We start from the raw sequence: 12,540 nt of genomic DNA, 5'->3' as shown, positions 1-12,540 counted from the left end.
GAATCAGTGCTCAGTTATCTATGGGATCATGTTACTATACCTACCCAAATGAATAGTAAAACTTTCTTCTAACTGTCTCTGCTCTTCATAAATTCTTCCATTTCCTTCTACAGATTCTCTCAGCTGACTGGGTTGAACCTTAATTTCCTCACTGAAATCCATAAAAAAAAAAAAAAAATTTAAAAGCTCTAGTAGGTTTCCCATTAATGTTCTTCTTTTCAAAGGCAGAATTTTGTTTTGTTTTATGCTAGAGACATACACACTTTGCCCAACCGATCAGTGGAAGCCAAAAGGCTGCATATAATTTGCATGAAACAGAGCAGATGGCTGCAGCCTTATAATTAAAATACAGTGGTATGGCCCAGAGAGATTACAGCTCCCAGCTCTATCCTAAGATAAGCAGAAGTCACAGATTCCACTATAAGAAGGGGAGATTTAAGATAAAAAAAATATTTAATTTCTCCTCTTAACCTAGCTGTTGAGAGCATCCAGTAAATAATTCTGCAGTTGCTGGATTTTATAAAAATCCATTTGTGGGTGTTTTAAAATGGGATATCAAAGGAATCTGAGCTTAAAATTAGACCTATTTTTAAATTGTTACAATCTGGTAGGAAAGCTTTTAAACACTCCTTTAAAAAAGAAAAAAAAATCCACCGTTTGCTTATAATGAATGATATGAAAGTCTCAATTTCTTTTGTGGTACATTAAGATCACAAAGCTCCCCTTGCTGGATTCCCCGGCAGAAGACAAACGCTGTTTCCATAAAACACTGTTGTCAACATGCTTAGTGCAACTCATACACAAATAAATAAAGCATGTTTATTTCTGCAACATTAGAAGATTAAGACAAACGTCACAAGAAGGAAAAATAAAAAAGTAATGAGTATCAAGTTGAACAACAGTGTATTATTTTTAAAAACAGATTTAATTTTTATTCTCTCCATTGTGTAAATAGCATCTTCCAAATCAATTAAAGTTAATCATTAACAACTTTTCAGTCTCCTCTCACAACTGGGTGCGGCTGAAACAGTAAGAGACAGCATGCTGTGTTAGGGCACCTGGGAAGTTCTATCTGTTTCTGCATAATTAAAGTTTTAATTACAAAAATTAAGACTCCAACTTTTGAAAGTGTTAGTAAAGATCTCAATCCTGTGAACTCTTATGAGTAGTTCTATTAAACGCAACAGGACTACTCCATCCACAAACATTTGCAGAACTGGGGCCTCAGTTGGTATAGCTCCATTTTTGGGTACCACCTGACTTGAGACCTTGAGCATGATTTTCAGATGTGCTAAGGACCTACAGCTCTTGGTACTCTGAAAATCATAAACAAGGGTCAGAAACTCAACTAGTATAAACTGACAACTCTGGAGCTACATCAGCTTACACCCAATAAAAAACTGAACCAAAATGTCTCAAGTTGAGCACACAAAACTGGGACCTCAGAATTATGAATGCTTCTTAAAAACTGTTTCTAGCCCTTCTGGTCGTGAGTTGTGAAGAAAACCTTCATATGGCAGGATGCCTTTTCTTACTGAATCTGCAAATAGGAGAATCAGTTTCAGTCTTTAGGTCCTATCACCTTACACAGCTGTAAATTGGGAGAAACTGATTGTAGTAGGGTCCTAAGTTCCCTCTAAGCTGCACGGGCCGCGCAGCTGCCTATTAAGCTCTGCACCGGGGTTCAGGGCCCCAGCGCGGAGAGGCGAACCTCCCTCGTCTCGGCCCAGCCCGCCAGAGCTGCAGGAGAGAGGAGCCCCTCCCTCGGCCCAGTCCAGCCCCACTGGAGCTGTCGCAGTCGGGGAGAGGCACCTCTCCCTGGGCACCGAGCTGCTGTGGAGAGAGAGGGCTGGGGGGAGTCCTCTCTCCCCACTGTAGCCCCTGGGCAGCCTACATCCCTCACCCTCATCCCCAGGTCTACCCCAGAGCCTTCACCCCTAGCCAGAGCCCTCACCCCCTGCACCCTACCCTCTGCCCCAGACCTGTGCCTCTTCCCGCACCCCAAACCCCTCATCCCTGGCCCCACCCCAGAGCCTTCACCCCTAGCCGGAGACCTCACCCCTGCACCCTACCCTTGGCCCCAGCCCTGAGCTCCCCCCCCACACACCCTGAACCCCTCATCCCCAGCCTCACCCCAGCCAGAGCCCTAACCCCCCACACACCCCAACCTTCTGCCCCAGCCCTGAGCCCGCTCCCACATTCCGAACCCCTTGGCCCCACCCCCACCACACAAATTTTGTTATGTGCACCAATATGAAGGTGTCGTGTCACACATCACCTCCATATTGGTGCACATAACAAAATTCATTCCACATGTGGACGTAAAAAATTAAGAGGAAACACTGGTATGGTCCTCGGTGAGCTGGGTGATCTAGTAGTTAGCAACCAGTCAGCCAGAGGAGGGAGGGTAGTGGTAGGGGAGCCCAGGTCTGGCCACTCCACTGGACTCTGACCTAGGGCTCTAGGAAGGTGATCAGCATTGAACCCTGGGAGGAGTGTGGACCCTCTTTGTTACCGTCCCTGGGTCACTTCCTACAACACTCTCTGCTTCTGGTTCAAAATAGGAAAAAGAAACAATAAAAAGGACACCAAACTGTCAGACTCAAGCAGGGCAGAGTATGTAGTCCTGGTGTTTCAGGGAGGCGGCTCTAGCCCCTTTTCCAGGAGCCTGCACAACAGGTCTGCACTCCTTCTGCAGCCTACCCCCTTCTGAGCTGGGTTGCTCTCAACCCTCTCCAGTTGCAGCAGGCTCCGCAGGGTTGGAGGGGTGGGGCTATCTGGGCCCAATATTATCCTTTAACCTCTTCCATGCCAATGTATGGTTTGTATATCCCATCACACTCCTCTAAGTTTCTAGTTTTACTGGTGTAAAAATCAATGTGGGAGGCACGTCAGGCCCAATATTTCTGAAAAGCATGAACTGCCTATTCACGTCAGTGAGCTGTTAACTATGAAGGCCAATTATATTCTGTGATGGTTTAGATGTCAACTTGGTTAGTTTTAAACTGACAGTGTAATCAGAAACATTCTAGAACGGGGGGGACGGGGGGGACTTGACTAGAGGACCTGTCAAGGTTCCTTCCCCACTCTGAACTCTAGGGTACAGATGTGGGGACCTGCATGAAAAACCCCCTGAGCTTATTTTTACCAGCTTAGGTTAAAACTTCCCCAAGGTACAAACTATTTTACCTTTTGTCCCTGGACTGTATTGCTGCCACCACCAAGCATCTAACAAAATATAACAGGGAAAGAGCCCGCTTGGAAACGTCTTTCCCCACAAAATCCCCCCAAGCCCTACACCCCCTTTCCTGGGGAAGGCTTGATAAAAATCCTCACCAATTTGCATAGGTGAACACAGACCCAAACCCTTGGATCTTAAGAACAATGAAAAAGCAATCAGGTTCTTAAAAGAAGAATTTTAATTGAAGAAAAAAGTAAAAGAATCACCTCTGTAAAATCAGGATGGTAAATACCTTACAGGGTAATCAGATTCAAAACATAGAGAATCCCTCTAGGCAAAACCTTAAGTTACAAAAAGTCACAAAAACCGGAATATACATTCCATTCAGCACAACTTATTTTACCAGCCATTTAAGCAAAACAGAACCTAACGCATATCTAACTAGATGGCTTATTAGCCCTTTACAGGAGTTCTGACCTGCATTCCTGCTCTGGTCCCCGCAAAAGCAACACACAGACCAAGAGAACCCTTTGCTTCCCCCGCCTCCAGCTTTGAAAGTATCTTGTCTCCTCATTAGTAATTTTGGTCAGGTGCCAGGGAGGTTATCTTTAGCTTCTTAACCCTTTACAGGTCAAAGGGTTTTTTCCTCTGGCCAGGAGGGATTTAAAGTTGGTTAGCCTTCCCTTTAGATTTATGACAGCACCGCTACTGATTTTTACTGTATGACCCTTGCTCACTACCTTGGAGAGCAGCTCAGCTTTGCTTTACAGTTATATACTCCTGAGTATGTATTCTCGAAATGACCTGACAACTGGAAAGTACTCCCAAACACACTTTAAATATGTATTGCAATATTCTCCATGTCAATTTATAATCCTTAGAACACTGAGCTATACTGAAAGTATTCTGGTTTTCATTATCTCCCCTCTTTCTTTCCACTCCAGTGGAAGCAGTCTCCATCCTCACTTCTCCTTTATCCTCCAGAGAGCATGAGATGCTGCAGTGTTATCTCACTAAATACCAACTCCTGCTCCCGCCCCCGCAATCATCTTCTCCCAAGCAGGTCAACAGCCTCGTGTTCCAAACCTGCCTCCTCTTATTGCTGGCCATACCAATTGGCATACTTGTACAAGTACTTGTGGACTCCATACTGGTTCCTTCCCACCCCTAACCTATCCCTGCAACTATACTCTCCCTTCTGGTATCTGGCCTGAGGGAGTAGTTAGGAACCTGCAGCAGCACACTGCACACTAGTGTAGGAGGCAGTTCCCACAAGATGGGAAGCAAGAATGTGCCTCTACACACCCTAGCCTGCAGTCAGAAAACCTTTCTTCAGCCTAAGCACACCAGCAGTCACAAAAAACCAGAATTTTTTCCAGTTGCCAGGTAACATCCACTAATTTCCTTTAGATTACATTCAATCAAATCCTGTACTATGAATTTAGTGTTTATAAACCCTGCACATTCTGTGATACCGCAAACCATTCCTAAATGACCTCAGAATGCATTCTGGAACATTATATTAGAAATATACATTTTAAATAGTAAGGTAAAGTAGGAAGACAACTTAAAGACACATTTTGCATGGGCCTAAATTATTATATATTTTCTCTCTTCTATAAAAGAACATGTGATGGTTCTATTTTCAACGGCTCTCAGCCTTTCAGTAAATTATTTCAATTTAAATGACTATTATGAGAGAACAACTAGTAAAAAGTGAGTCCTGTAAACTACTGTAGTTGAACAGAAAGAATATTTAGAGAGAACTTTACAGCAGAGATAAATACCTGATTGAGCTGTTGTTGGGATTTTTTAGATCTTGATGAAGTTTTATCACCCATTCTTGATACTCCTGTTTTTGGATGGCGGTGGACTGTTTTAGTTCACTGGTCCATTTATTCTCCAAAACCTAAAAGTAGACATCAGTCCAACCAATTCATTTTTTTTAAGACAACTCTTTGCATGATTTATTCCAATTCACTGAACTTAATTTACCTGTTGGGATTCAAAATGCTGAGCAGCCAATGCATTTACATCTTGATCTGTTAGTGATTTTCCTAGTTCTTGCATCACCTTATCCATTTCTGCTCCTTGTCTAAAACGGAAGCCAATCATTTAGACCAATGCCTAATTACATTAAGTAAACTTTCTGGATGTCTCTGCCAATGTTGAAAGCTTAGCCACTTATCGCTGTCAATTACATCACCAACATTTTCATTCTCAAGGTAGTTTTAAATATAAATTAAACTTGAAGGCAAAAAATCAGAAATCCAGAGCCAAACCCACTCAACTTATCCACATAAGTAGTGCAAAGGACTTCACTGGGTATATCTGTGTAAAGCAAGCAGATTTTTACGCAACTTTTTATCCAGTGTTAACAAACCATGTATAGGAAGGTTTGTTAGCTTTAGATAAATGCTATTGATTGACTCCTTTTAAGAGTGAACTTTTTACACACAGTTTGTGGATCAACACCAACTATTTTAAAAAAAAGTCAATTTCCACATGTGCAGTAGCAACTTTTCAAATCTCAGCATATCAGGATGATGTCATTGTTTTGTTTGTTGAAAATAGTTTAAATACAGTTTATTTTAATCTTTTTCCTTTTAAAAAAATTAAAGCAGGTGAAGTGTGTTAAATTAAGCAACCTGGATACTAAAATCCTTTTCACAGAAACAGAGCAGGACAAGCTTCTCTCAATTCTGAGTTGGAGGGAATATCTGTTGTGTTGAAAGGATAGTTTAATTTCTGAACCCATTCAGTCATGTGAGACTATCAACTGGTAGTGTTTCTGTGATGTGGATACCTAACCATCAGAAACTGGACTGAGACTGCCAAATCACTTTATATTGGACTAACTTCCAGTGTGAGCTACATTCAAAGAAAGTTTCAGTATCACATAAGCACCAATCATCTGAGCCAGCTCAGCTAATACTCTCTTTCCTTTCTTTAATCCTCTTATGTCACTTGCCTCATGGTTTCTTTTGCAGGCACACTTTTCTCCAGGGAAAGATCAGCTCAACACAGCACAGAACTGGGAGCAATACCTGGTACAAAACATCAATTTAAAACCTAGGGACAGGGTTTTCGAATCAGGTCATTTGTAAATAGACTATATAACACCTACACGCAATTGGTGTAACTTCAATAGCCCCTCACATATGAAGATTCATGGTCATGCAAAGTACATGAAAATAAATTCCACTGAAGTCAATACACAGTTATACCATAGAAAAGCTCTGCAAGATAGAATGTGGAGCTATTTCCATGTGCTCTTTTTTCTGCTTATCCATACATGTGATTCACTGAGAAAATAATTCATTAGCAGTCAGAGCCTTATACTATACCCATATTGTAGCAATTTAATGTCTCCATAACTGGCATGAATAAAGTAACTTCATACTGTGAGAAAAAACTAAATATGCATCCATGCATTCTGTAATGTGGGTATAATATCAGAAGGTTGATGTTTTGAGAAATTTACCTTCACTTGCTACTCAACAAGCTATGTAATTGGGTCACTTTGGTGTTAATACAATGAAGCCTCACAACTGTCCCTTTTTAACTAATATTTTATATGGTTATATATTTTTCTGTGTATTAATGTTTCAGCTTAAGCTTTTATTTCTGCTCTAAAAAGGAAAGCATTGCATATACTTTCCCTAGTGGATAAAGAGGATTTTTGCAGCTTTTCAACCGTCTACCAGTTATCTAGAATCCAATGTTCCAATAATATGTATTATAATAAGCTATAATCATTGGCTGGAGTGGAGGTTCTCTCTCCCTCTTTTGGTGTGAGGAAGTGGTTGGTCTGCATTTCTTAAGGCATGTTAAAAGGTACTGGAGCTTTTGTTTAGGGGCCTTTTTGTGTTTTCAAGAATCTAAATAAATAAATGTTGCATTGTCTATATAATACATTCCCTTTAAAAATACAACAAGAACATAAAGATGGCCATATTGGGTCAGACCAATGGTTCACCTAGCCCAGTATCCCGTCTTCCGACAGTGGTCAGTGTCGGATACTTCAGAGGGAATGAACAGAACAGAGAACTCTTCTCAGTCTGCTTTGGACTTAACTATCCTGAGTACTGTATATACTTGTTCATAAGCCGAATTTTTTTTTTTAGTAAAAAAGGGAAACATCAGAGAGGGGGGTCGGCTTACGAACGGTATAGAGAGGGAGAGGTGGGACACAGCCCCTCCCCCCAACAGGGGGAGCAAGGAGAGGCAGCAGAGCCAGAAGGGAAGAGGCGGGGCCGGAGCTTCTGGCCATGCTGCTCTTGCCCCAGCTTCCGAAGCAGCTGCAGCTCCGAGGATGGCAGGCTGTAGCTGTGCCGCTCGGCCCCGCCCCCCACAGCAGGCTGTGGCCACGCTGCCCAGCCCCCTGGAGCACGCTGTAGCCATGCTGCCTGGCCCAGCCCGCTGGAACATGCTGTGGCTGTGCCACCTGGTCTGGCCCGCCGGAGCAGCTCCGGCCAGACCAGAGACATCCTCCCCAGATAAGGTGGGAAGGGATGGGCTGGGGAGAGTGTGGGGGTCCCGGGCTACGGGTGGGGCCACGTTGGGGGGGTGGTCACAGGGGTTACTCCCCTGACCCCCAGCTTCTCCCACCCAGAAAAATTTCCCCACCAGTTGCTATCCCGGCCTGCCAGGGTAAGCCGCTGGCATGCCGGGACACTTTGTTTACTTAGATTTACCTCCATGCCTGCGGACGCTTGAAGTAAACAAACTGTCTCGGCCCATCCTGATGGCCCGGGAGCCAAAGTTTGCCAACCCCTGAATTATAGGGTGAGCTTATGAACGGGTCATAAAAATTTTCCATTTTTACTTATCCATCTTGAGGGGGGTCAGCTAATAAACGAACCGGCTTATGATCGAGTATATATGGTAATTTTGTATTATCTTCAAAGGTTGCCACCTGCCTGTTTATCCCTTTTTGCAGATCATTTATAAATATGTTGAACAGTATAATTATCTGTCCCAGTACAGATTCCTGGGGGGCACCACTATTATTTATCCCTCTCCACTGTGAAAACTGACCATTTGTTCCCACCCTCTCTTTCCTGTCTTTTAACCAGTTACCGATCCATGAGAGGACCTTCCCTCGTATCCCATGACTGCTTACTTTTCTTAAGAGCCTTTGGTGATAGACCTTCTCAAAGGCTTTCTGAAAGTCCAAGTACACTATATCCACTGGATCACCCTTGCCAAGCCCCTCAAAGAATTCTAATACATTGGTGAGGCAAGATTTCCCTTTACAAAAGCCATGACGACTCCTCCCCAACATATAACGTTCATCTCTGTCTCTGATAATTCTGTTCTTTACTATATTTTACTTTCAACTAATTTCCCTGGGTACTGTAGACTTATGGGCTGTAATTACCAGGATCACCTCTGGAGCCTTTTTAAAAAATTGGCATCACATCAGCTATTCTCCAGTCCTCTGGTGTAGAAGATGATTTAACAATAGGTTACATACCAATTAGTAGTTCTGCAATTTCATATTAGGAGTTCCTTCACATCTCTTGGGTGAATACCATCTGGTTCCGGTGACTGACTACTATTTAATTTATCAATTTGTTCCAAAACCTCCACTAGTGACACCTCAATATTGGACAGTTCCTCAGGTTTGTCATCTAAAAAGAATGGCTCAGGTGTGGGAATCTCCTTCACATCCTCTGCAGTGAAGACCAATGCAAAGAATTCATTTAGCTTCTCGGCAATGGCCTTGTCTTCCTTAAGTGCTCCTTTAGCACCTTGATCATCCGGTGGCCCCACTGATTGTTTGGCAGGCTTCCTAATTCTGATGTACTTAAAAAAAATTATACATTGTGGAATATATGTGGAACTTGAACATAATGTGATTCAGATTACCTTAGCTTTTACATTTTCTAGCTTTTGATTAGATTCAAAGTTGAAACAAATATTACATGTAGTCACATTTTTATATTTTAACTGACCTGTACTCTTTTTAAAGAAGGAAAAAGAAAGCTAAAATAAGCCTTATATTGCTAACTGTTCATTTGCAGAGCTTGTAACAGAGTCATATAGAAAACATCGGGTTTAATGAGACATTTTAAAAATACCTTTCTCGTAATTTTTTCAGTTCCATATCTCTTTCACTTATTAATTCTGAGATACTAACAAAATAATTGTGTTCCAGGTTTAACAGAGTTTCAGAAGCTGGAGAATGTATCAGATCATGGTACACATCCGCAAAATCTTCATCCCAGCTGGGTTCTTCAGGTCTTGCATGTTCTAATGTTGTCTAGAAAGTAATAAAGTCAAATATTTTAAAGAATGCTATGGACATTTTTAAACACACAGAACCAAAGTCATTTAAAATGACAGAGTTAATTTTTGTGCCAATGTACACTGTTCAAAATTTTAAAAATTTTCCTTTTCTAATTTGGCTTCTCTCCCCCATCTACTTTTATCTTTGAAATTTTCTCTGTCTCCTCCATTTCCCCATTCCATCTTCTGTTTTCCCTTCATTTCTATCACAAACATTCTCTCCCCCAGTACATTAGGGTGGAAATAACAGAACAGGGACTGCTCAACCTCCAAATGTGGATGAACTGATAATCATAAATAACATGCTCTACCTGAAACGGAGTTTGAATAAAAATGATTTATTATTTCCTACCTGTGAGAACGCTTAAAAAAAAAATCAGCTAAATCATTTCCAATTGGATCTCTTCAACAAAAATTCTTACTGATCGGTGTAAATAAGGGGCCAACACATCAGCATCAATAGGAAGTGTCTTATGCAAAGTACAAGGATAAAGTCTGCCCCCATTTACACAGACTTCAATGGGAGTTGCTGCCCTTTATTAAAGGGCAGCATTTTACCCTGAGGGCTCATTTCTGCAAATTCTTACTGAAGTAGTCCTTTCATGGATAGTTCCACGGACATGATTAAGAACTTGCAGAATGAGCCCTCAGATTTTATCTGAATAGCCAAATTATCACCACGTGGGGTGATCAGTAAAACTGAATTTCAGTGTAATTTCTAATGCTGCCTACATACATTTTGAAAGACTTCACACGTAGCAAACCTTTGGAAATTCATATTTCAGAAAATTTGTTAGTCTCTAAGGTGCCAAAAGTACTCCTTTTCTTTTTGCATCTGACCTCTGAATAAGCTTTAGCCCAAGCATTTGCCAGCAGGTGCATATCCACTTCTCCTGATTTCACAGCTTCAAGGGCCGCCTCTGCTTCTTTATCATAATCTTTTATGGATTCTCCTTCTATGAACTGACTAAGAGATTGCTTTAAGTCTATTGTAATAAGAAAAGAATGTGTTATCAATCAGAGTTTACTATGAATAGTTAAAATAAAGAAAATTTCTAACAACTGCATGAACATGTACTTTAAAACTGCTAAATTTACTTGACCACGCTCCTTCCTCGTATATTAATATGCAGTCAAACCATAAAAACAGCTAAATATTATTAAAAATTCCTTTTAAAATCTTTTAGAAATAATACTCTTTTGCTTAGTCTGTCACAGCACATTAACACACATAAAGAAAAGGAGTACTTGTGGCACCTTAGAGACGAACAAATTTATTTGAGCATAAGCTTTTGTGAGCTACAGCTCACTTCATTGAGTACTCCTTTTCTTTTTGCGGATACAGACTAACATGGCTGCTACTCTGAAACCTGTCATTAATACATATGACACTGATCATTTACAAACCCAATTCTCACCATTTTCTATGAAGGATGGTAAATTGTGCAGGAGCATTAGACGTCCATGCAAATGACTGGCATTCTCTTGCACAGGAAATTTGATAGGCACTGTAAGCACTAAGTGCTGATTTCCAGCATTGAAGTTATACAAAAACTCTCTTTCTCTAGTGTACGTTTTTCCTTTATTGGCCTTCATCTTCTTTTGTTGGTTTTCTGCATAATAAGCAAAACAGCATGTTGTATCGTTTATATATTCACATATTCCAAACGTGAACAAAAGGAAACACAAAACGTGATTCTGGCAATAATTAAAATATTCAGGGAAGTGGACATAATAGCCAATTTTTTTTTTAAATTAATTTTTTTAAAAAATACATTGAGGGCAGGTCTACACTATAGCCTACGTTGATATAACTTACGTTGCTCAGGGGTGTGAAAAAGCCCCCCAGTGAGCGACGTAGCTTCTGCTTCTCGCCAAGGTGGAGTAATTATACCAACTGGAGAGCGCTCTCCCGTCAGCATAGTGTACATTCACCAGATGCGCTACAGCCGATGTAGTGCCATAGTGTAGACTTGCCCTAAGACACCGAAAAATCACAATTAGGTACTTAATAAGGTGCTTGATTTTCAAAAGTGCTGGGCACCTGGAAGCTTCCACTAATTTTAATGACTAAATATGGATTTAGCACCCATTTCTGAAAAACTTGGCGTAGGCCCCCAAACTCAAGCATGCGATGGGGTAGTGCACATTGCCATAATTAGTCTTGCTGAAATCAAACATTGCATCCAATAGTATGCATTTGTAGGTTCAGGCCCAAAGAGAGCATACATGTTAATTAGGATTTCACTTCCTCTTAATGCAGATATATTAAAACAGGGAGGGAATATTCAGGGGTAAGTGTAAATTTTAGAATAAAAAATGTTGTTTTGAGGGGTTTACACAAAAGTAATAGAACAATTTTAACAAGACCTCAGTTACAAAACCTAAAATGAATGTTTGCATGAATTTAAAAACACCACAGCTTAGAAGTCTGTTTGTATTTAAACGGTCCCTGGCAAGGTTTGCAACTCAAACCTTACAGCATTGTACTAGTTCAAGAGAACAGAAAGTGAAACTGGCTAGTTTATTTTCATCATCCAAACTTGGTGAAGTGCAAAAAGTAACCACGTTTTATAACCACATACATTAATGAAACAGGGTGGATGGGACGACAATGTCCCCGGTGCTTATGTGAGCAGAGGGGACCTGGTGCAGATAGAACTTCTCTGGCTGCATTAAAAGAGGCTTGTCACCCGCAGAGCACCATCCTACTATCCGTGGGAAGCTGGATCCTGGGATTTTTGAGGGTCGGGGTAAGATGGGGTGGAGAAAAGCTCTCTAGGGCACCACTGCACAAATGAAGGAGTTGATGATGTCTGAGGCTTTAGCCTCCTCTGACACACGGTTCCCTAGGTTAAATTGGGGATCAGACTCAATGACCACAACGCTCCTTCCCCGACCGGCAGCGCTGGAAAGGCTGAATTAGAGCCACGGCCACGAGTTTCTGTCCCCACGGGCCAGCACGACCCACGCGTGAGAGCCCCAAGCCCGGCGCTGCTCGCACTCGGGGCGTTGGGGCTCGGGGATGAGGCGGCCCCAGCGCCGGGCAGAGCCTCCGCCCGCAG

The 12,540-nt window shown here is 41.7% G+C and overlaps 1 protein-coding gene across 10 annotated transcripts in view; it reads right to left on the bottom strand.

Annotated features, from left to right (window-relative positions):
• Nucleotides 1-12,540, bottom strand: part of FERRY3 (FERRY endosomal RAB5 effector complex subunit 3) — a 32,781-nt gene that overhangs the window by 19,364 nt on the left and 877 nt on the right. For 4 of the 10 annotated variants that reach the window (XR_012155290.2, XM_073314686.2, XM_073314676.2 and 1 more), the window contains exons 2-8: nucleotides 11,295-11,453; nucleotides 10,894-11,088; nucleotides 10,316-10,461; nucleotides 9,268-9,449; nucleotides 5,177-5,276; nucleotides 4,969-5,090; nucleotides 45-151 (exon numbers count right to left, since the gene is read on the bottom strand). Coding sequence is in view for 9 of the 10 variants with exons in the window: in XM_073314686.2 (XP_073170787.1) it covers nucleotides 45-151; nucleotides 4,969-5,090; nucleotides 5,177-5,276; nucleotides 9,268-9,449; nucleotides 10,316-10,461; nucleotides 10,894-11,088; nucleotides 11,295-11,406 (964 nt within the window). In the remaining variant the exon portion in view is untranslated. Of the gene's footprint in view, nucleotides 1-44; nucleotides 152-4,968; nucleotides 5,091-5,176; nucleotides 5,277-9,267; nucleotides 9,450-10,315; nucleotides 10,462-10,893; nucleotides 11,089-11,294; nucleotides 11,454-12,060; nucleotides 12,533-12,540 lie in introns of those variants that run through there. The other 6 variants (XM_073314715.2, XM_073314696.2, XM_073314724.2 and 3 more) reach the window with 4 other exon arrangements.

The sequence above is a fragment of the Lepidochelys kempii genome, chromosome 1 (assembly GCF_965140285.1).
Source record: "Lepidochelys kempii isolate rLepKem1 chromosome 1, rLepKem1.hap1, whole genome shotgun sequence".
NCBI lineage: Eukaryota > Metazoa > Chordata > Testudines > Cheloniidae > Lepidochelys > Lepidochelys kempii.
The sequence above is the reverse complement of the archived record's forward strand: the minus strand, read 5'-3'. Positions and strand labels throughout refer to the sequence as shown.